Source organism: Bos mutus, chromosome 22, assembly GCF_027580195.1.
Source record: "Bos mutus isolate GX-2022 chromosome 22, NWIPB_WYAK_1.1, whole genome shotgun sequence".
Taxonomy (NCBI): Eukaryota; Metazoa; Chordata; class Mammalia; order Artiodactyla; family Bovidae; genus Bos; species Bos mutus.
This window is the reverse complement of record NC_091638.1, coordinates 50,650,431-50,671,220: the sequence shown is the minus strand read 5'-3', so window position 1 is coordinate 50,671,220 and position 20,790 is coordinate 50,650,431. Positions and strand designations below refer to the sequence as shown.

Genomic DNA, 20,790 nt, shown 5'->3' with positions numbered 1-20,790 from the left:
CAGGGCCGCCTTGCTGAGGCATGGTGGGCCTGGAGCCTGTGGGTTCTAGGCTGATCCTGTGTTTGACGCCTTTTTAGATGCTTTGTTGCATCTTTGCTACCATTAGATCTAGTAACACTTCTCTTTGAGAACCTAGGGATGCTTGTGGTTTGACATGGAACCTGTGAGTTATGCAAGCCCAGAGCAATGGAGTGGGTGGCGGGCCCTGATTCCCCCAGGAGTGGAGGCACCCCCTCCCTAGGGCTCCGGGGGTTGACAGAGAGGCTGGGGCTCCCCCAGGAGCCGTCTGCCATTGGCAGTCAGCATCTACTTCTTGCCCGCTGTAGGAGCCTGGGGGCAAGCCTTACTCTCAGGACCTGTCTCGGAGCCCACAGAGCCTCAGCGACACAGGCTATTCCTCTGACGGCATCTCCAGCTCGCAGAGCGAGATCACCGGTATTGTGCGGCAGGAGGTGGAGCAGCTGGACAGCGCCGGGGTGACGGGGCCCCGCCCACCCAGCCCCTCGGAGCTCCACAAGGTGGGGAGTAGCATGCGGCCTTCGCTGGAGGCCCAGGGCCCGGCGCCCAGTGGCGAGCGGAGCAGGCCACCGAGCGGCAGTGCCGAGGAGCAGAAGCGGCGGCCCCACTCTTTGTCCATCATGCCCGAGGCCTTCAACTCCGATGAGGAGCTGGAGGAGATCCTGGAGGAGGAAGAAGACTCCACAGAGTGGGGGCGCCGGGGGGAGCAGCAGGATGCAGCAGAGTCCTCCGACGACTTCGGGAGCCAGCTGAGGCACGACTACGTGGAGGACAGCAGTGAAGGTGGCCTGTCCCCCCTCCCGCCCCAGCCCCCGGCCCGGGCGGCAGACCTGACCGACGAGGGAGTTCATGCGGCGGCAGATCCTGGAGATGAGCGCGGAGGAAGACAACCTGGAGGAGGATGAGGCCGCCCCCGCCAAACACGCCTCCCAGAAGGGTGGCCCCCGGCCCCGGCCCGAGCCCAGCCAAGAGCCGGGAGCACTGCCCAAGAGGCGCCTGCCCCACAACGCCACCACGGGCTACGAGGAACTGCTGTCCGAGGGAGGCCCTGCAGAGGACGTAGACGGCACTGCTGGGGCCCTGCAGGGTGGGCTCCGCCGCTTCAAGACCATCGAGCTCAATAGCACGGGCAGCTATGGCCATGAGCTGGACATGGGCCCAGGCCCCGACCCCAGCCTGGACCGGGAGCCAGAGTTGGAGATGGAGAGCCTGACAGGCTCGCCCGAGGACCGCTCCCGTGGGGAGCACTCATCCACGCTGCCAGCCTCCACGCCCAGCTACACGTCGGGCACCTCGCCCACTTCCCTGTCCTCGCTGGAGGAGGACAGCGACAGCAGCCCCAGCCGCCGGCAGCGGCTGGAGGAAGCCAAGCAGCAGCGCAAGGCCCGGCACCGGTCGCATGGGCCCCTGCTGCCCACCATCGAGGACTCCTCGGAGGAGGAGGAGCTGCGGGAGGAGGAGGAGCTGCTGCGGGAGCAGGAGAAGATGCGGGAGGTGGAGCAGCAGCGCATCCGCAGCACGGCCCGCAAGACCCGGCGGGACAAGGAGGAGCTGCGGGCCCAGCGGCGGCGCGAGCGCTCCAAGACCCCGCCCAGCAACCTGTCGCCCATCGAGGACGCCTCGCCCACGGAGGAGCTGAGGCAGGCGGCCGAGATGGAGGAGCTCCATCGCTCCTCCTGTTCCGAGTACTCGCCCTCACCTTCCCTCGACTCGGAGGCTGAGGCCCCGGAGGGGGGCCCCGGCCGGCTCTACAAGTCGGGCAGCGAGTACAACCTGCCCACCTTCATGTCCCTCTACTCTCCAACCGAGACCCCCTCGGGCAGCGCCACAACCCCCAGCTCCGGCCGGCCCCTCAAGAGCGCTGAGGAGGCCTATGAGGAGATGATGCGGAAGGCCGAGCTGCTTCAGCGGCAACAGGGCCAGGCGGCAGTGGGCCGCGGGCCCCACAGTGGTCCCTCTCAGCCCGTAGCTCCCCGGGCTCAGGGTTCCTTTGAATACCAGGACAGCCCAGACCGCGACTACAGCGGGGTTGCTCAGCCGGCCGCGGAGGGCACGCCAGCCGGCTTGGGAGCAGCCGTGTACCAGGAGATCCTCCAGACGTCCCAGAGCATCGCCCGAATGCACCAGGCCTCCTCGCGGGACCTGGCCTTTGCTGAGGACAAGAAGAAGGAGAAGCAGTTTCTGAACGCCGAGAGCGCGTACATGGACCCGATGAAACAGAATGGCGGCCCACTCACCCCTGGTACCAGTCCCACCCAGCTCGCTGCCCCTGTGTCTTTCGCCACCTCCACCACCTCAGACAGCAGCGGGGGCCGAGTCATCCCTGATGTCCGTGTGACTCAGCATTTTGCAAAAGAGCCTCAGGACCCCATCAAGCTGCACAGCACTCCTGCCTCCCCCAGCTCCACCTCCAAGGAAGTAGGCATAGGCTTTGCCCAGGGCCTCGGGGCCTCGGCCTCCATGCCTGTGACCCCTAGTCCGGCTGGCCTGCCACGAGGGTACATGGCTCCGACTTCCCCAGCAGCCTCGGAGCGTAGCCTTTCACCCTCTTTCACTGGCCATGGCTATGGACAGAGCCCGGCCACTGCAAACTATGGGTCTCAAACTGAGGAGCTACCCCAAGCCCCCCGTGGCCCAGCTGTCAGTGGGCGGGCTACCAGAGAGAAGCCCCTGGGCATGAGTGAGGGTGAGAGTGGCCCCCCACAGACCTCCGGGGGATATCCCTACTTTGCGGGCTCCAGCCCCCCTCTTTCTCCATCTTCTCCCTCAGAGAGTCCCACATTCTCCCCTGGCAAGCTGGGCCCAAGGGCCACCGCAGAGTTCTCTACACAGACGCCAAGCCTGACCCCTGCCTCGGACACACCACGGAGCCCTGGTGCCCCTGCACCGACACCCACGGTGGCTCAGGGCACACAAACGCCACATCGACCCAGCACGCCTCGCCTGGTATGGCAGCAGTCCTCTCAGGATGCCCCATTCATGGTTATCACCCTGGCATCAGATGCCTCCAGCCAGACCAAGATGGTCCATGCCAGTGCCTCCACTTCCCCAGTGTGCTCACCTGTTGACACCCAGCCCATCACCCACAGCTACAGCCAGACAACACCTCCAAGTGAGTCTCAGCCCCCTGAGCCACCTGGGCCCCCTGGCTTCCCGAGGGCACCCAGCGCTGGTGCAGATGGGCCCCTGGCAGTGTATGGCTGGGGCGCCCTGCCTGCTGAGAACATCTCCTTGTGCCGGATCTCCTCCGTCCCTGGAACGTCTAGGGTTGAGCCTGGCCCCAGAGCCCCGGGCAGTGCCGTGGTAGACCTTCGCACTGCCGTCAAGCCCACGCCCATCATCCTCACCGACCAGGGCATGGACCTGACCTCTCTGGCCGTGGAAGCGAGGAAGTACGGCCTGGCTCTGGATCCAGTCCCAGGACGCCAGTCAACTGCTGTGCAGCCTCTGGTGATCAACCTCAATGCCCAGGAGCAGACACATGCCTTCCTCAGCACCGCCACCACCGTGAGCATCACCATGGCCTCCTCTGTGCTCATGGCTCAGCAGAAGCAGCCTGTGGTCTATGGAGACCCCTTCCAGAGCCGGCTTGACTTTGGCCAGGGTGCAGGGAGCCCAGTGTGCCTGGCCCAGGTCAAGCAGGTAGAGCAGGCCGTCCAGACCACGCCGTATCGTGGTGGGCCTCGGGGAAGACCCCGGGAGACTAAGTTTGCCAGGTATAACCTGTCCAACCAGGTAGCACCTCTGGCCAGAAGGGACGTTTTGATCACTCAGGTGGGCCCGGCCCAAAGTGTTGGCCTCAAGTCGGGCCCAGTGCCAGAGCCCAGTACTGAACCCCATCGGGCCGCCCCTACAGAGCTTCGGTCGCACGCCCTGCCAGGCGCCAGGAAGCCGCACACAGTGGTGGTGCAGGTGGGCGAAGGTGCAGCAGGCACCGTGAGCACACTGCTCCCAGAGGAGCCGGCAGGGGCCCTAGACCTCACGGGGATGAGGCCAGAGAGCCAGCTGGCATGCTGCGACATGGTCTACAAGTTCCCGTTTGGCAGCAGCTGCACGGGCAGCTTCCGCGCCACCCCAAGTGCACCTGAGAGGAGTGTGGCAGAAGTTGCCCCACCTGGCCAAAGCAGCGGCCCCTTCTACAGTCCCCGGGACCCAGAACCTCCCGAGCCCCCCACCTACCGGGCGCAGGTGATCGGGGCACCCGGCCCCCATGACGAGCAGAGGCCCTACCCACAGGGCCTCCCTGGCAGGCTGTACTCCTCTATGTCTGACACTAATCTGGCTGAGGCCGGCCTAAACTATCATGCCCACAGGTTTGGGCAGCTCTTCCAGGGCCCAGGGCGAGACTCAGCCATGGACCTCAGCTCCTTGAAGCACTCCTACAGCCTGGGCTTTGCAGATGGCCGCTACCTTGGGCAGGGCTTGCAGTACGGTTCATTCACTGACCTGCGTCACCCCACAGACCTTTTGACTCACCCGCTTCCCATGCGGCGCTACAGCTCAGTGTCAAACATCTACTCGGACCACAGGTATGGCCCACGGGGAGATGCAGCTGGCTTCCAGGAGGCCAGCCTGGCCCAGTACAGCGCCACCACAGCGCGTGAGATAAGTCGTATGTGTGCGGCCCTCAACTCCATGGACCAGTATGGAGGGAGGCACGGCAGCGGTGTTGGGGGCCCCGACCTCATGCAGTATCAGCCCCAGCCCGGGCTCAGTGCCCCACAGGGCCTGGCTCCCCTGAGACCTGGCCTCCTTGGGAACCCCACCTTCCCAGAGGGCCAGGGTAGTCCTGGAAGCCTCGCCCAGTACCGGCCTACAGCTGGCCAGGCCGCAGCAGTCAGACAGCTGCTGCCATCCACAGCCACCGTGCGGGCGGCCGATGGCATGATCTACTCGACCATCAATACTCCAATTGCTGCAACACTGCCCATCACCACGCAGCCTGCCTCAGTCCTGCGACCCATGGTGCGTGGCGGCATGTACAGGCCTTACCCACCCGGTGGAGTCGCAGCCGTGCCACTTGCCAGCCTGACGCGCATGCCTGTGATTGCCCCGCGCGTACCTCTCGGGCCCACGGGGCTGTACCGATACCCTGTACCAAGTAGATTCCCCACCCCTGCCAGTGTTCCACCCACTGAGGGTCCTGTCTACCTGGGGAAGCCGGCTGCTGCCAAGGGCCCAGGGACTGGGGGGCCCCCCAGGCCAGAGCTGCCTGCCGGGGCTGCTCGGGAAGAACCCCTTTCCACAGCACCCCCTGCTGCTGCCAAGGAGACAGGAGCAGCCCCAGCCCTGGGGGCGGGCCAGAAGCCGCTGGGAGAGGCCACTCCCGGTGGTGGCAGCGGGGCCCTGGGCCGGCCGGGGCTCGAGAAGGAGGATGCCTTGCCGGAGGAGAGGCAGCGTAAGCAGCAGGAGCAGCTGCTGCAGCTGGAGCGAGAGAGGGTGGAGCTGGAAAAGCTGCGGCAGCTGCGGCTGCAGGAGGAGCTGGAGCGGGAGCGCGTGGAGTTGCAGCGGCACCGTGAGGAGGAGCAGCTGCTGGTGCAGCGGGAGCTGCAGGAGCTGCAGACCCTCAAGCATCACGTGCTGCAGCAGCAGCAGGAGGAGCGGCAGGCACAGTTCGCCCTGCAGCGGGAGCAGCTGGCCCAACAGCGCCTGCAGCTGGAGCAGATCCAGCAGCTGCAGCAGCAGCTGCAGCAGCAGCTGGAGGAACAGAAGCAGCGGCAGAAGCCGCCCTTCCCCATGGCCTGTGAGGCACCTGGCAGAGGGCCACCCCCGGCTGCCCCAGAGATGGCCCAGAATGGCCAATACTGGCCACCCCTGACCCATGCAGCCTTCATCGCCGTGCCCGAGGGGTCCGGGCAGCCGCGTGAGCCCATGCCGCACCGCGGTCTCCCCAGCTCTGCCTCGGACATGTCGCTGCAGACGGAGGAGCCGTGGGAGGTGGGCCGCAGTGGTGGCCTCAAGAAGCGGCACTCCATGCCACGCCTGCGGGATGCGTGCGAGCCGGAGTCGGGGCCTGAGCCCTGCGGGGTCAGGAGGATCGCGGACAGCAGTGTGCAGACGGACGAGGAGGATGGAGAGGGCCGCTACCTTCTGACCCGACGGCGCCGGGCACGGCGGAGCACCGACTGCAGCGTGCAGACCGACGACGAGGACAGCGCCGAGTGGGAGCAGCCCGTGCGCCGCCGTCGGTCCCGTCTCTCCCGCCACTCAGACTCTGGCTCTGACAGCAAGCACGATGCCACGGCCTCCTCCTCCGCTGCTGCCCCCACCACAAGGGCCACGAGCAGCGTGGGCATCCAGACCATCAGTGACTGCTCTGTGCAGACGGAGCCTGACCAGCTACCCCGAGTCTCTCCAGCCATTCACATCACAGCCGTCACTGACCCCAAGGTGGAGATCGTCAGGTACATATCGGCGCCCGAGAAGACTGGGCGCGGTGAGAGCCTGGCCTGCCAGACGGAGCCAGAGGGGCAAGCCCAGGGCGTGGCCGGGCCGCAGCTCATGGGGCCGACCGCCATCAGTCCCTACCTGCCTGGCATCCAGATCGTCACCCCAGGGCCCCTGGGCAGATTTGAAAAAAAGAAGCCGGATCCCCTGGAGATCGGATACCAGGCCCACCTGCCCCCGGAGTCCCTCTCTCAGCTCGTGAGCCGCCAGCCTCCCAAGTCCCCCCAGGTCCTGTACTCACCAGTCTCCCCTCTGTCCCCACACCGGCTCCTGGACACCTCCTTTGCTTCCAGTGAGAGGCTGAACAAGGCTCACGTGAGTCCCCAGAAGCACTTCACAGCTGACAGCGCTTTCCGCCAGCAGACGCTGCCGCGCCCCATGAAGACCCTGCAGCGCTCCCTGTCCGACCCTAAGCCCCTCAGCCCCACCGCCGAGGAGTCTGCCAAAGAGAGGTTCCCCCTCTACCAGCACCAGGGGGGACTGGGTAGCCAGGTATGGGCACCGGGGCTGGGCCAGGGTGGGACAGGGGTCTCGGCCTAGCCTGGGGGGCCCCACAGGGAGGGGCATCTCCTGGGGTGGGGGTGGAGTCACCTCCAGCTCCAGAGGCCCAGAGCTAGAAGTCGAGAGTCGGAGGCACATTGGGTCCATATCTGGTGGAGCCCATAGCCCAGCAAGGTGATCCTGGGCAAGACAAACTCACACTTGGGCCCCCGCGGCCATCCAGACCCTGCTGGAAACTTCAGCTCCTCCCTAGAGCTGCCTCTTCACGGCCCACAGCTGGCCTAGGCTCTGCCACTTCCTCCTTGTGGCCTCCTCAGCTCTCCCATCTGGCCTGTGCCCCTCCTAGTGCAAACCTCTTCTCTGGATTTTTCCTGGGAAAATGAGTAACATGGACCTGGCTGGGCTGCTTCCCAGTCCCCAGCTCCAGCCTGGCTCCCCTTGCCCCACACTAAGCCCCAGCCCCCTGAACTACCCTTCAGGGCCCATCCCCGTAGGTTGCAGTGTGCACTCCACCTCATCTTGTCCCGTGCCCACATCCAACCCTCAGCGAATCTGTTCACATACCTGTCTGCTCCCCTAGATAGCAGCTCCTTGTCTGTGACTTTAGTTGCCAGTGATGTCCTGGAACTGTGAGAGAGGGCCTGGCATGTTGGGAAGATGGGGATGGCTAGGGCCTGACACCAAGGACTTTGAATGCCAGGCCAGGAGGGGAGGGCTTTTCTCAAAGGCCCTTGAAGCTTCTGGATGTTTCAGGCAGGTGAGACAGGACGAGATGAGTATCTTAGGAAGCTTCCTGGGCAGAATGTGGGCAGGTGGACTGAAGGAAGCGCCTGTACAGTGGCCCTGGGGAGAGCCTGGAGGAGCCAGAGGCGTTGTGAGGTATACTTCTGGGTAGGATGCAGAGAGGGGAGAGGTGAGGCCTCGATGGGTGGGGTTGTGTAGGAGAGCCCTAGGGTATGCAGCCCAGAGGGGAGGGGGTGCGATACAGAGTCAGTGCTGGCAGGGAGGGCAGGACAGAGAGGCGGGGGTCCTGCCTCCACACAAGGGTCAGCACAGAGGTCCCGTGCACTGGGCGCTCTACCGTGAGCACTCATGGCGTGTGGTCAAAATGACAAGCAATGGACAACAGCGTGAGGAATTCAAAGAGGGAAATTTGTTCCATTTCCTCAAAGGCCACCCTTCGTCCTGAGGTTTAGGGACACATTAGCATTTCCTTTAGGACACGTGTTGAAAGCAGGTTGAGAGTTGCTTGGCAAGTCCAGTGTTAGTCCCCAGTGTATTTGGGGGTTTGGGTGGGCCATAAAACCCAGAGGCCAGGGAGCTAGAGGGCAAAGTTGGAGGGCAAAGCTTCTGGCAGGGTGGACCTTGCGGCAACACAGAATGAGCAGGTGAACAGGGCCCCACGGAGCGCACATTAGGGAGCCCGGACCAGGAAACTAAGGAGCCAGAGATACGATTGCAGAGGCCCTCGAGGGGTCTGGCAGCCTCAGAGTTCGGGGCCTGATGGGGACGTGGAGGAAGCTGGGGCCAGGTGGAGAGCATGGCCTGGCAGAGGGTGATATAGGGCTGCAGGGCAGGAGACTGCAAACAGACAGCTGAACTGCCTTTCACTTGAGAGAGGAGGAAGGCAGGAGGCAGAAAAGAGCCTGCAGCCCCTGACTTTGTCAGCACGCACCCCTGACCACGACCCTCTAGGGAACCCAGTGGGCCCAGGACTCTCTCCACTCCTGTCCATGGCCCTCCGCTGCCCTTGGTGCCTGCTCAGACCCACACCCAGAGCCAAATTTGTACTCTCCTGCCCTCAGTACACTCAGTGGGATGCAGAAGGTGCTAAGCCCACTGGAGATGAGCAGGGGTTCTCAGAGCTGCTGGGGGCCAGGCCAGTACTGGGCATCAGCCAGAGGGGCCTCTGCTCCTTCCTCCCCTCCCACTGCCCTGAGCTCTGGGAAGGAAAAGGCCCATAAAACAATCACAGGTCCTCCTTCCAAGGCCATTGGGTGGGCAGGGCAGGCCTCGAGGCTGCCTGGAGAACCAGGGCGTTGACCCCGGCCAGGCCAGGGCTTTTCTACCCCGTGCCCCAGCAAGCCACCCACACCTTGGGTCTCAGTGCTGCCCGCCCTTCCCTCTGTCTCAGGTGTCGGCGCCGCCGCCCAACGGCCTGGTCCGCAAGGTGAAGCGGACGCTGCCCAGCCCCCCTCCAGAGGAGGCTCACCTGCCCCTGGCTGGCCAGGCTGCTCCCCCGCAGCTGTATGCAGCCAGCCTGCTGCAGCGCGGGCTGGTGGGGCCCGCCGCTGTCCCCGCCACCAAGGCCAGCCTGCTCCGGGAGCTTGACCGGGACCTACGGCTGGTGGAGCATGAGTCCACCAAGCTGCGCAAGAAGCAGGCGGAGCTGGACGAGGAGGAGAAGGAGATCGACGCCAAGCTCAAGTACCTGGAGCTGGGCATCACCCAGCGCAAAGAGTCTCTGGCCAAAGACCGGGGTGGCCGGGACTACCCACCTTTGCGTGGTCTCAGCGAGCATCGCGACTACCTGTCGGACAGTGAGCTCAACCAGCTGCGGCTCCAGGGCTGTGCCACCCCGGCTGGCCAGTATGCGGAGTTCCCTGTCACTGCCGCCGCCCCTGCTACTCCCTCCGGCTCCGCTGCTTTCCAGCCGCCCCAGTTCCCACCTCCAGCGCCACTGTACCCTGCAGGCAGCGCTGGGCCAACTCAGAATGGATTCGCAGCCCACCAGGCACCCACCTACCCTGGTCCCAGCACATACCCAGCACCTGCTTTTCCTCCCGGCACCAGTTACCCTGCTGAGCCTGGCCTGCCCAGCCAGCAAGCGTTCCGTCCCCCGGGCCATTATACAGCCCAGACGCCCCTGCCAACCACACAGACCACCCTTTTCCCAGCCCCGGCTGACAGCCGTGCCCCCCACCAGAAGCCGCGCCAGACATCACTGGCCGACTTGGAGCAGAAAGTGCCCACTAACTACGAGGTGATCGCCAGCCCCGTCGTGGCCATGTCTTCAGCCCCGTCGGAAACCAGCTACAGCGGCCCTGGCCCCGCCGCCAGCAGCAGCTACGAACAGGGCAAGGCTCCCGAGCTGCCACGGGTCAGTGACCGCAGCGGTGTGAGCCTGAGCCCAGCCCCCATCTACTCCTCTGACTCACACTACACCAGCCTGGAGCAGACTGTCCCCCGGAACTACGTGATGATTGATGACATCAGCGAACTGACCAAGGACAGCACCTCCACTGCCCCCGAGAGCCAGCGCCTGGAGCCCCTGGGGCCAAGCAGCAGTGGGCGTCCAGCGAAAGAGCCAGGAGAACCAGGGGTCCTTGAGGGGTCCGCACTGCCCTGCTGCTACACCAGAGGGGAGGAAGAATCCGAGGAAGACTCTTACGAGCCCCGTGGTAAGAGTGGCCACCACCGGGGTGTGGAGAGCAATGGCCGACCAGCCAGCACGCACTATTACAGCGACAGCGACTACAGACACAGCACTCGAGCGGACAAGTATAGTCCAGGCCCTGCGGGGCCCAAGCACCCCTCTAAGAGCCTGGCCCCAGCTGCCGTCCCCTCGAAGCGCAGCAAGCACCGGAAGCAGGGAATGGAGCAAAAGATCTCCAAGTTCTCACCTATCGAAGAGGCCAAGGATGTGGAGTCAGACCTGGCTTCCTACCCCTCCTCTGCAGTCAGCAGTAGCCTGGCTTCTCGGGGAAGGAAGTTCCAGGACGAAATCACCTATGGGCTCAAGAAGAACGTGTATGAGCAGCAGCGGTATTACGGGGTGTCCAGCCGGGACCCAGCGGAGGAGGATGACCGCATGTATGGTGGGAGCAGCAGGTCCCGGGGGGCACCTGCATACAGCGGGGAGAAGCTGTCCAGCCACGACTTCGGGGGCCGGGCCAAGGGATACGAGCGGGAACGGGAGGCTGTGGAGCGACTTCAAAAAGCGGGCCCCAAGCCCTCATCTCTGAGCATGGCCCACGGCCGGACCCGGCCCCCCATGCGGAGCCAGGCCTCTGAAGAAGAGAGCCCCGTCAGCCCCTTGGGGCGGCCCCGCCCTGCTGGGGGCCCTCTTCCCCCCGGGGACACCTGCCCACCATTCTGCTCCAGCCACTCCATGCCTGACGTCCAGGAGCACGTCAAGGAGGGACCGCGGTCCCACTCATATAAGCGTGACGAGGGCTACATCCTGGATGATGCCCACTGCGTAGTTTCCGACAGCGAAGGTAATGGCAGCTGGGGGTGATGTCTGCGGATGCTCAGCACCTGGGGGGCCTTGCCTACCCGTGGGGTCCTGAGCCCTGAGGTGTCCCAGCAGGGCCGGGCCAGGTGCCTCACCTGGTGGGCCCTGCTGCTGGCTGCCCTTCCTCCTGCTCCGCCTGTGCCCTGGCCCCAGCGGTGGGGGGGGGCTGGGGGCCTGGCGTTAACGCTTGTGGCTGTGGCGCCCACTCTGTTTTCCTTGCATGGCTTCAGCTGGGCCAGCCCCCTGCGGCCAGCCCGGGGGTTGACCGTGTTCTGTTTTTGGTCTCTGAAGCGTATCACCTGGGCCAGGAGGAGACAGACTGGTTTGATAAGCCCCGGGATGCCCGCTCTGACCGGTTCAGGCACCATGGGGGCCACGCAGTCTCCTCCTCCTCCCAGAAGCGAGGCCCTGCCAGGCACGGCTACCACGACTACGATGAGCCCCCCGAGGAGGGCCTGTGGCCACACGATGAGGGTGGCCCCGGCCGCCACGCCTCAGCCAAGGAACACCGACACCACGGTGACCACGGGCGGCACTCGGGCCGCCACGCCGGCGAGGAGCCGAGCCGACGGGCTGCCAAACCACACGTTCGGGACGTGGGTCGCCATGAGGCCCGGCCTCACCCGCAGCCCAGCCCTGCCCCGGCCGTGCAGAAGAAAGGTCAGCCTGGGTACCCCAGCTCCGCCGAATACTCACAGCCATCCCGTGCCCCATCAGCATACCATCACTCTTCTGAGAGCAAGAAGAGCTCCCGACAGGCCCACCCTGGGCCCGCGGCGCTGCAGCCAAAGCTAGAATCCCAACCGCAGCCTCAAGGCCGGCAGGCAGCCCCAGGGCCACAGCCGTCCCAGCCGCCGCCATCCAGGCAGATGCCCTCGGCAACAGCGTCGCGCCAGCCGCAGACACAGCCGCAGCCACAGCAAGGTCTTGGGCTGCAGCCTCCGCAGCAGGCCCCATCGCAGGCACGGCTGCAGCAGCAGGGCCAGCCAGCTGCCCGGGGTCCGGCCTCTGCTGCCAGCCAGTCAGCAGGGAAGCCTCAGGCAGGCCCCCCGACAGCCACAGGCCCCCAGCCGTCAGGACCAGTAAGTAGGGCTCCGGCACATGGATCCCCTGCAGGGTGGATGCTGGGACCGCATCTTGGATGGGCCCTGGGTTCCAGGCTGGGCAGAGTGGATGGACAGTAGCTCAGCTGTGTTCTGTGTTTTGCAGCCACGGGCAGAGCAGGCGAACAGCTCTAAAGGGACAGCCAAAGCGCCCCAGCAGGGGAGGCCTCCTCAGGCCCAGCCACCACCAGGACCTGGCCCTGCAGGTGAGCCTGCCTTTGGGCACCCTTGGCTATCACCCAGAGTACCTGGGCTGCCCTCTTCCTACGCTGACCGGGACCCTGAGCTTCCCCACACTGCGTGCTGTCACTGGTTCCTGAGAAGTGCCCAGTGCAGCACTGCAGGCGTCCCCAGCAGAAACGAGCCTGGAGTTAGAATTAGCCAATGGGTCACCAGCACGGGGGACTTAGGGCCCAGGCAGCTCCGAATGGAGAGCCTGGAAGGGGCTGGTGAGCACAGTGCCACGACCTAGCTCCTTATTTTCCTTCCTCCCTCCTCCCTTTCTTTTCCTGCCTTTCCCTTCCTTGCTCCTTCTTTATCGTCCTCAACTTCTTTCTTTTTTCTGCTTCTTCACACCTCTTTTCTTCCTGTTCTTACCTTCCTCTCTTGATTTCTCTGTCATCCTCCTCACCTTTCATTGCACAGGGCACCTGTGTTGCCATTACTTGCCTGCTCAGACTCTGAAGAGCCGGTCCAGGCACGGCTCATGATGGTGGCTTCTTTCCCCCTAGGCGTGAAGGCTGGAGCCAAGCCTGGAGGGACCCCAGGGGCTCCTGCCGGCCAGCCAGGTGCCGAAGGGGAGAGCGTGCTCTCCAAGATCCTCCCCGGTGGGGCCGCGGAGCAGGCCGGCAAGCTGACGGAAGGTAAGCAGTGCCTACGGCCGGGTCCGTGGTGGGCGGTGCTCACGGGCCCTACCATGGCAGAGTTCGGGTCTGGGGAATGGTTCCGGGCTGGGCCATCCGGGCACGGGCCAGCCCAAGGGTGCACCTGCTGCTGCCTAGTTATTCTGAAGGCAGTCCCTGCCCCTCAGGCCAAGCTTGGCTTTGCACCAAATGGCCTTGACTAGGAGGAAGCCTTGCCCACTTTCCTGACACCTCTCTCCTTTCTCCCGTGTCACAGCTGTGTCTGCTTTTGGTAAAAAATTCTCCTCCTTCTGGTGACCATGCCCTCAGGGTGAGTATGAGCCTCCTGTACCCACCTTCCCCTGGGAAAGGCCTGAGGCATTGGACTTTGGGGAGGTCTTCTGGGAGGAGCATGGTCTTCAGTGATGCGGAAGCATTCACTGAAGCATTCACTTCAGGAGCGGGTGATGTGGTCAGAGCTGCAGTGAGTGTAGGAGGAGGAAAGGGAGGAGGGGCCCTCTGCACAGAGGGCCCAACGTGGGGCCTATACAGTAGAGATCCCCAGCTAAGGGAAGCCAGGGCCAGCTTCCCTTTGTCCTTTTTCAGCATCCCAGCCCCTGACAGGGTTCTGAGAGCTACGCGTTGACATTAGGTTGTAGGGGGTTCCACAGGGGTGCAGCTCCTCCCAGCCCTCCCTTGTGTATACTCCACAGGCTCTTGAAGAAATGAAGGGAGATGATATCATTGCTGTGGAAAAATCTCTGGAGCCAGAGGCCTGGGCGCAGCTCTGGACTCTGCGTATAACAGTGAGTATCAGGACCAGGCTGGGCTGGGCGGAGGAGGAGGTGAAGGGCCCAGGCCTCCGATCCAGCTTCTACAAGTGTGAACTAGGAGGGGCCTACGGGAGCTTCCTTCAGCTGGGACAGGCCCAGCAGCTACCTGGAGGCAGAAACAACTGAGCTGGCTGAGATGACTCAGGTAGTAACCTCAGGAAAGGGCCGGGCAACCAACTGTGCCCCACAACTGGGGCTCCATACACTGGGCGCTGATTCCAGAGCCCCGTCTCTGAGGCCTAGTGCTGGTCACTTTGTTCCAGATGTTCAGATGAAGCTGGAGTCCCCAAACCCTGTAGAGTTAGCAGTCCTCAGTGTGACGTCAAAATAAAATCGACCTCACAGTTGCAAGAGGGACATGAAGAATGAGCGGAGAGGTGGATGGGAAAGGGACAGAGAGTCAGGGGAGGACACCCAGACGGGAGTCTCAGCTCCAGACCAGGTAAGCCCAGGAAGAGAGCAGAAGGGCCTCAGGACGGGGGCCCTGGCTCTTGCTGGGCTGTGGTGATCAAAGCAGGATCAGAAGCCTGGACCTAGAGCCTTCTCTGGCCCTGGCCTTGCCTCTGGGCAGGCAAGAGGAAGTGGTACCTCCTGCAGGATGGTGGGTAGGGTAGGTTGGCTGTCTGCGTTGCTCTGTGGGAAACCAGGGACTACCTCCTCGAATTCCATAGCCTTAGGGTCCTCTTCCTACCCCTCCTTTGCCACTTCTGCTGCTAAGAGTACAGAGGTATGGGTGCTTCTCATGGTGGGCAGTCATGTGGGTGGCAGGGCCAGGTGCTCAGCAGTCAAATCACAAGGGAGCCCTGGGACCAGCCAGGGCCTCTGCCCAGGCCTGGCCTGCTTGTAGGAAGGAGTGAGATCGAAAAGGTCACCTGTCTCTGGAGGACCAGTGGGGAGACTGGAAAGGTCCAGTTCCCATCCATTTATTCATTTATTCAGTAAGTGTTTGTCAGGTACAAGTAGGTGCTGGGCCCTGTTCTGAAGAGTGCTGAGGATCCAGCAGAGAACAGGACTGGGTCCCTGCCCTCTGAAGCTGGCAGCCTGTTAAGAGGAGCAGAGAAGAAATAAGTTAAAAAAAAATGAGAAGGTAATTTCTGGGGTATCCCTGGAGGTCCAGTGGTTAAGATTCTGCACTTCCAATGCAGGGGGTGCATGTTCAATCCCTGGTCAAGGAACTAAGATCCCACATACCACAGAGCATGGCCAAAAATGTTAAATAAAATGAAATTGAGTCCTTAAGTAAAAAGAAAATATTTTTTTAAATGAGAAGCATATGAATCTATAAAAAAAGTCTTAAAAAAAAAAAAAGGAATTTCTGAAGGTTTTAAGTGTTCTAAAGGCAGTTATGGCTCAGAGGGGTCTACTCTAGAGAAGGTGGTTAGTAACAGGTAAGGCTCAAGCAGGGAGAAGAGGCTGCTGTGGAATGTGCCCAGGTGAGGAACGGCACCTGCAGAGCTTCCAATGAGACAGACAGACTTCAGGGACAGACAGAAGGCCAGTACAGTCGGAGCCATAGAGGAGGGGAGAGTGTCCAAGGGTGTAGTCGGAGGAGCCAGCTGGGCTGGGCTTTGCAGGCCAAAGTGGAGAGCCCAGAATTCGTTCCAAGGAGACTAGTCACAGCGCAGCACTCCAGTGTTCATCCCGCCTTCAGCCCCAGGGCAGCGGACTCCCTGTTGCCTTCCTGCTCCACCACATGTTTTCTCTGAGTTGCCCTGGAACAGAGGTGAAATGGCAATTTGTGTTGAAGGAAGGGGAGGTAGGGGCAGCTCGGGACCAGGCCCATGGCAGGATCTGCCTCGGGTGTAGGGCCAGGGCTATGTCACTGGGGAGCAAAAGGAGCCACTGGCGTGGCTTCGTCCCACGTTCTGCCCCGTGACATGCATGGGCCACTGAAGCCACTGACTGTGGACTTCAAGGAGTCTCCCTCAAGGTCTGGCATCCAGCTGATGGGGCCAAGCGGTCAGCGCTGCTGTGAGTGTCCGTCTCCCGGTGCCTTTTGTGGAGATTTCAGAAGTGGGCTGGGAGAGGCTCGTCATTTTAAACAAAACCCCATCTCCCTCATTCTTTTTTTAAAAAAATTTTTAAAAATAAGTTTATTTGTTTCAAGGTTTACAAATAACACAGGTGCACCTTGTATTTAAAATTGCCATTATAGATGAGAACATGCATACAGAGTCATTTTTGTTTGAGTAATATTTTTAATGTAATAGATTTTAAGATGTGGTGAGGGAGGAATCTGACAGAGATGAATGTGCCAAGCAAAACCACAACTGTGTATCCTTTAAAGCACATCATGGCTCTAAGTACCATGTTGTTAAGGATTCTAATGAGGTGCCATAGACTGTACATCAAATCAGTATTATTTTTCAGTATTATTGTTTTCAGAGCCACATTTTGTTGCTTATTTGCTAGTATTAATCAGTCAAAGGGCACCATTCTTTTTTTTTTTTTGGAAACCAAAGCTGTCTCAGAAATGGCCGATTTAACTTTATAGTAACAAAATAGCACAACACAGACTCTCTCAATACAGATAAATTCACACAGACTGGAGATTATGTATAATAGATATATATGAAGCAACTTGTGTTAAAGAAATGTCCCTTCCTGGCCAACATGATTCTTCTTTCTTCCTGACCTTCTCTTTATGACCTCAAACCTGCCCCAGCACCCATCTCCTCCACCTCAGTGGGGCTGGGATCCCGTGGGTGTGGAGGAGCCGGGCCATCAGCCTGTGGCTGACAGCTGGAAGGAGGGCGGGCGAGAGGCAGCTGTCCACGGTGCTTGACCAAAATTTTCTCTTTCCTTTTTCCTTCTCTCCTTCCTCCTTTTCTCCTCCAAGCATCTACAATCTGACAAACCTTCGGCCCAAAGACTCACACGAGGTGGGACGTGGCTGTCGGGCCTCAGTTGAGGACAGGATGTTTTCTAACAGCAGCTGCCGGGGTGAAGCCTGTGCTGGTCACGTGGGACCACTGGACCCGGGTACCCGTGACTGTCTTCCCAGAGACCCTGCTCTCCTCCGGGCGCCACCGTCAAGGCGCAGCCATCGGTGGGAGGGAGGAACGCCCTCTGGAGACCTTGCCACACGGCAGTCTTGCTGCTCTTCCCATAGCTGCCCTCCGCGGCCCGGCCGGCCCGGCCTCCAATGCGTTATACACAGAGTTGGGGCGCACGCTGCCTGTTTTTGACGGATGCTGCCCTCCCTCTACCATGCCAGAAGTTTTTCCACAGCCTTGGAGAGGGGCTTTGACCGAGGGCTGGGGGCCCCAGGCTCCGTTTCCTTCACATTCCAGCTGGCCCAGATCCTTCCGTGGCCACAGGGCCCTGCCCCACCTCATCTTGCCCTCTGGGTGACACCGGAGCAGGTGTCCAAGTGGCTAGCGTGGGATTGGGAGAACTTTACAAACGTTAGGACCTAACACTGTCTCATCGCTGAAATCAGAGGCCATAGCACCGAAAAGCAGCGTGGGCGCCGGCTGAGGCTTCTCCCAGCCTTTGGGTGGCCGCGTGCTAGCACGCCCGCCGCTATCTTCAAAGCCATTCCCCCCCAATCATCATGAGCATCCCAGCGGCCCCTCCATTGTCTCGACCAGCCGGCTCCTCGTTCGTACACCTGGGGATTTCTTTTGATTTTGAGAACAGCCTTAATCATTTCAGTTTGATTTAAGTGTATACCTCATAAACATTGTTCTTTGGTTTCTCCTCCCACCCCTCCTTTCTCTCTTCCCTCTCTCGGCTCACCTCCTTGCCTCTCCCCTCCACCACCACCTTGTGACTGATGGTTTGGTTTCCTCTTTGCTCTGCCCCTGCTCAGCACAGGGAGAATGTTGACTAAGAAGCAATAGTGGGCAGCAGGCCACCAAGAGCACAAGCCCAGGGCAGGGTCTAGGGAGGCCCCTCAGCCCGCCTCTGTTTACCGTGGAACTCCAGTCCTTCTTAAGCCATCACCAGTGGACGTGCTCAAAGCAGAGGGGCCAGGGCTTCTGCCAGCCGAGCGAGGGAAGGGCCCAGAGTCCTGTGCTGGGGTGGGTGGCGCCGTCCAATCCACCCCAGTGGACTGGGCGGGGCTCCTCCCTGAGGCCCTTCCGTCTGGGGCCTCCCTTCATCTTGGGCACAGCCGCAAGTCTCATCTCTAACGTTCTATGCAATGAAATATAAACCCTCAAAGACAACTGTTAATATTTATTAAATTCCATGTTACGTATAAGGAGTTAATTGCGAAGATGCAATTGAGAAACTGGATAGATCAGCTCATATCCGACCCCTCACTCCCCTCCCCCTCCCCCACTCCCACCGTGTGTGTGAAGTTCTCAGTCTGTGGCATGTTCGACCTGTGGCAGGACTCGCTGCTGCCAAGCAAGTCACCGCCGGTCCCACAGCGGAGCATGCACAGCTCGCAGCCTCTTTGCACGATCTCATCCATTTTAAATGCTCGACCCTCTTGCTTGGAGTTCTTTTTGTCTCAGACCCCCTCCTTCAGGAGTGCTTCTAGCTGACTTCTGCACGAGCTAGTGAGGACAGCCGGAATTGCTGCCCAAGCATGCCAGGCCGCCGGCCCGGCAGTACAAGGCCCCACACACCCTGCGTGTTTCTCTGACCAAGACGTCTCCGGGGAGACACACGGTGGGAGCCCACACAGGATGTGTGCACGTGAACATTTGGAAGGTTGGCTGTGGGATTTCCATCTGTAAGTTGCCCCCCGCCCTTACCCTGGCCCTGAGCCAGAGACATCTGGCTGCCCCTTCCCAGTGGGGCAGTGTTTGAGGGCAGAGCTGGGCTGCCTCTGCAGCCAGAGACAGAAGCCAAGAGTGGGGCCTGCCTGTGTCCTAGGACCCCAGCTCCTGACCGTGCCTGATCTGTGCCCCTCCTCTGGCTTGTAAGCTCCAAGGTCTGTGAGCCAGGAGATCTAGGCCGGGACTGGAGGCCAGAGGATGCTCAGGAAGGGCTGGACCTTTGCATTTGTGGCACGGACAGCTGACAGAGTCACTTTGCATCAGAGTGGGTGTTCCTATACACAGTGGCTTCAAGCGGAGTTTTTTGGGAAGAATCTCAATAACAAGACTTCCAGAAGGTTCTGTGGTGACACTCTCTGCGTCTGTCCCCAGGATCTAAACACCCCACCAGCCCCCATCTCTGGAGCCTCAGCGTCCCACTGCTCATGACTGAGCCAAGCGTGCAGCAGGCACCTGACCCCTCCAGGCCTGGCCTTCCTCCAGAGTTTGCTCCATGCATTTCTCAGGGGTCCGCATTTCTCCTTTCCAAAAAGGTCTACAAGCCCTTTCAGAGAGGGATCCTGGCCCACCTCTGGCAGCTGTGGATGAGATAGGAGGCTATTACCCACTTTGTTGGGCCCAGGCCCTGCCCTTCTGGATTTGGGCTTCACCCATCCAACGGGACACCTGCCTCATTGCAGAGAGCAGGCCTGGGCTATGTGAGCCCATCTGTGCAAGGGCTGAGGGAGGCCATCATCTGGCCCCTCTGATCACCCAGGGCCAGGTTTTTGTGAGCTGTGCCTAGTGGCTGGATACGTATGTGAGGGACTAATGCAGTGAGCCTCCCCGAAGAAGGCCAAGGGACGGGTCCAGAAGCGGGGAACAGGCAAGGAGATGACAGCAGGCCAGCCCCCATCAAGGCTAGTTTCAGGCTCTCACACATTGACTTTTCAGCAAATCTTTCTGGTCAAGCTCTCTGAGTTGGACATTTCTGACATCTGCCACTCCCTACCCCCCCAACATATCCACAGGACACATCTGTACCATCACCCCCTTGTGAAGGTGGCTGGAGCAGGCCTCTGGGCCACAGGTGTGCTGGCCCTCATGTAGATACAGCTGTGACTCCAGGGACCAGAGGCTGAGGGACGAGTGTTCGATGCCTTGGGTGCTGGGGAGCACCAAGCACATCTCCACACAGGCAAGGGGATGTCTCTGGGAAGCAGTCCAGGCCTTCTCTATACCCTCCCCTGCCCCAGTGTCATGAGTAAGGGCACTGCCTCCTCTGTCTACTTCAGGGCCCAATGCATTCACAGCAACAACCCCTGCCCCACCATCGCTTAGTCCTTGGGAAGAGACTGTGGTCTCAGGGCCCATGGTGAGAGGCAGCAGTGGCAGCAACTATGTCCTGTCTTCTGGAGCCTGTGGGGAGTTTTCCAGGCCGATCCTTTGCCATGGCAACAAGGCCCTGGCCTGTTGGCCCCTCCCTTGCCCTCGTGCCCCCTCCTTGCACTCTGTAAATACTTGTCGTCATGGACTCCGACAGCGTCAAAGGGACAGGCCTGACCAACTGAAGCGCCTCAGAGACATCACCTCTGTCTCCCTGGGTACCAGCAGCCCTGGTGCCATGTGCACTGGGGGGAGCGGGAGAGCCATGGGAGTCGTGAGGTTATTGTGTGTGTGCGCATGTGAACAAGCGTGTGAGCGTATGTGTGTGTGTGTCTGCCTCACTCGGCCTCTGGGACCCAATAAGCCCGTCCTCTCTCAGAGCAGCGCCCTGGAGAGTGGTGGCCGCCCCACGCCTTTCCTCTGCTAGCTTCTATGTCTTGTTTTGGGTCCCCCCACACACTCCTTCCCTGCCTCCCTTCTTTCCTCTCTTCCCTTCTTTCCTTCTCTCCTTCTTTCTTTGAGGGGGGAAGAGTGCTGTACAAAGTCAAACAAACAAGTTTACAGTTGTAAGTGCAATGACCCGAGTCCTTCACGTGACCTTGTGAACTGTGTGCCGTCCTCCGTGCTCTGTGAGAACTCGTGGTACTTCAGTGTCCCTCCCCCTGTATTGTGACAAGGTAATTCTGTGGTATCAGAATAAAAGGACTTGAT

The 20,790-nt window shown here is 61.1% G+C and overlaps 1 protein-coding gene across 1 annotated transcript in view; it reads left to right on the top strand.

Moving 5' to 3' along the window:
* The window catches only part of BSN (bassoon presynaptic cytomatrix protein), a 40,641-nt gene extending 19,851 nt beyond the window's left edge, over positions 1 to 20,790 (top strand). Inside the window, 9 exon segments of the mRNA XM_070358957.1 lie at positions 327 to 860; positions 862 to 6,957; positions 9,101 to 11,186; positions 11,495 to 12,285; positions 12,413 to 12,512; positions 13,038 to 13,169; positions 13,426 to 13,479; positions 13,862 to 13,954; positions 16,821 to 20,790. Coding sequence (XP_070215058.1) covers positions 327 to 860; positions 862 to 6,957; positions 9,101 to 11,186; positions 11,495 to 12,285; positions 12,413 to 12,512; positions 13,038 to 13,169; positions 13,426 to 13,466 — 9,780 coding nt within the window. The 3' untranslated portion in view covers positions 13,467 to 13,479; positions 13,862 to 13,954; positions 16,821 to 20,790.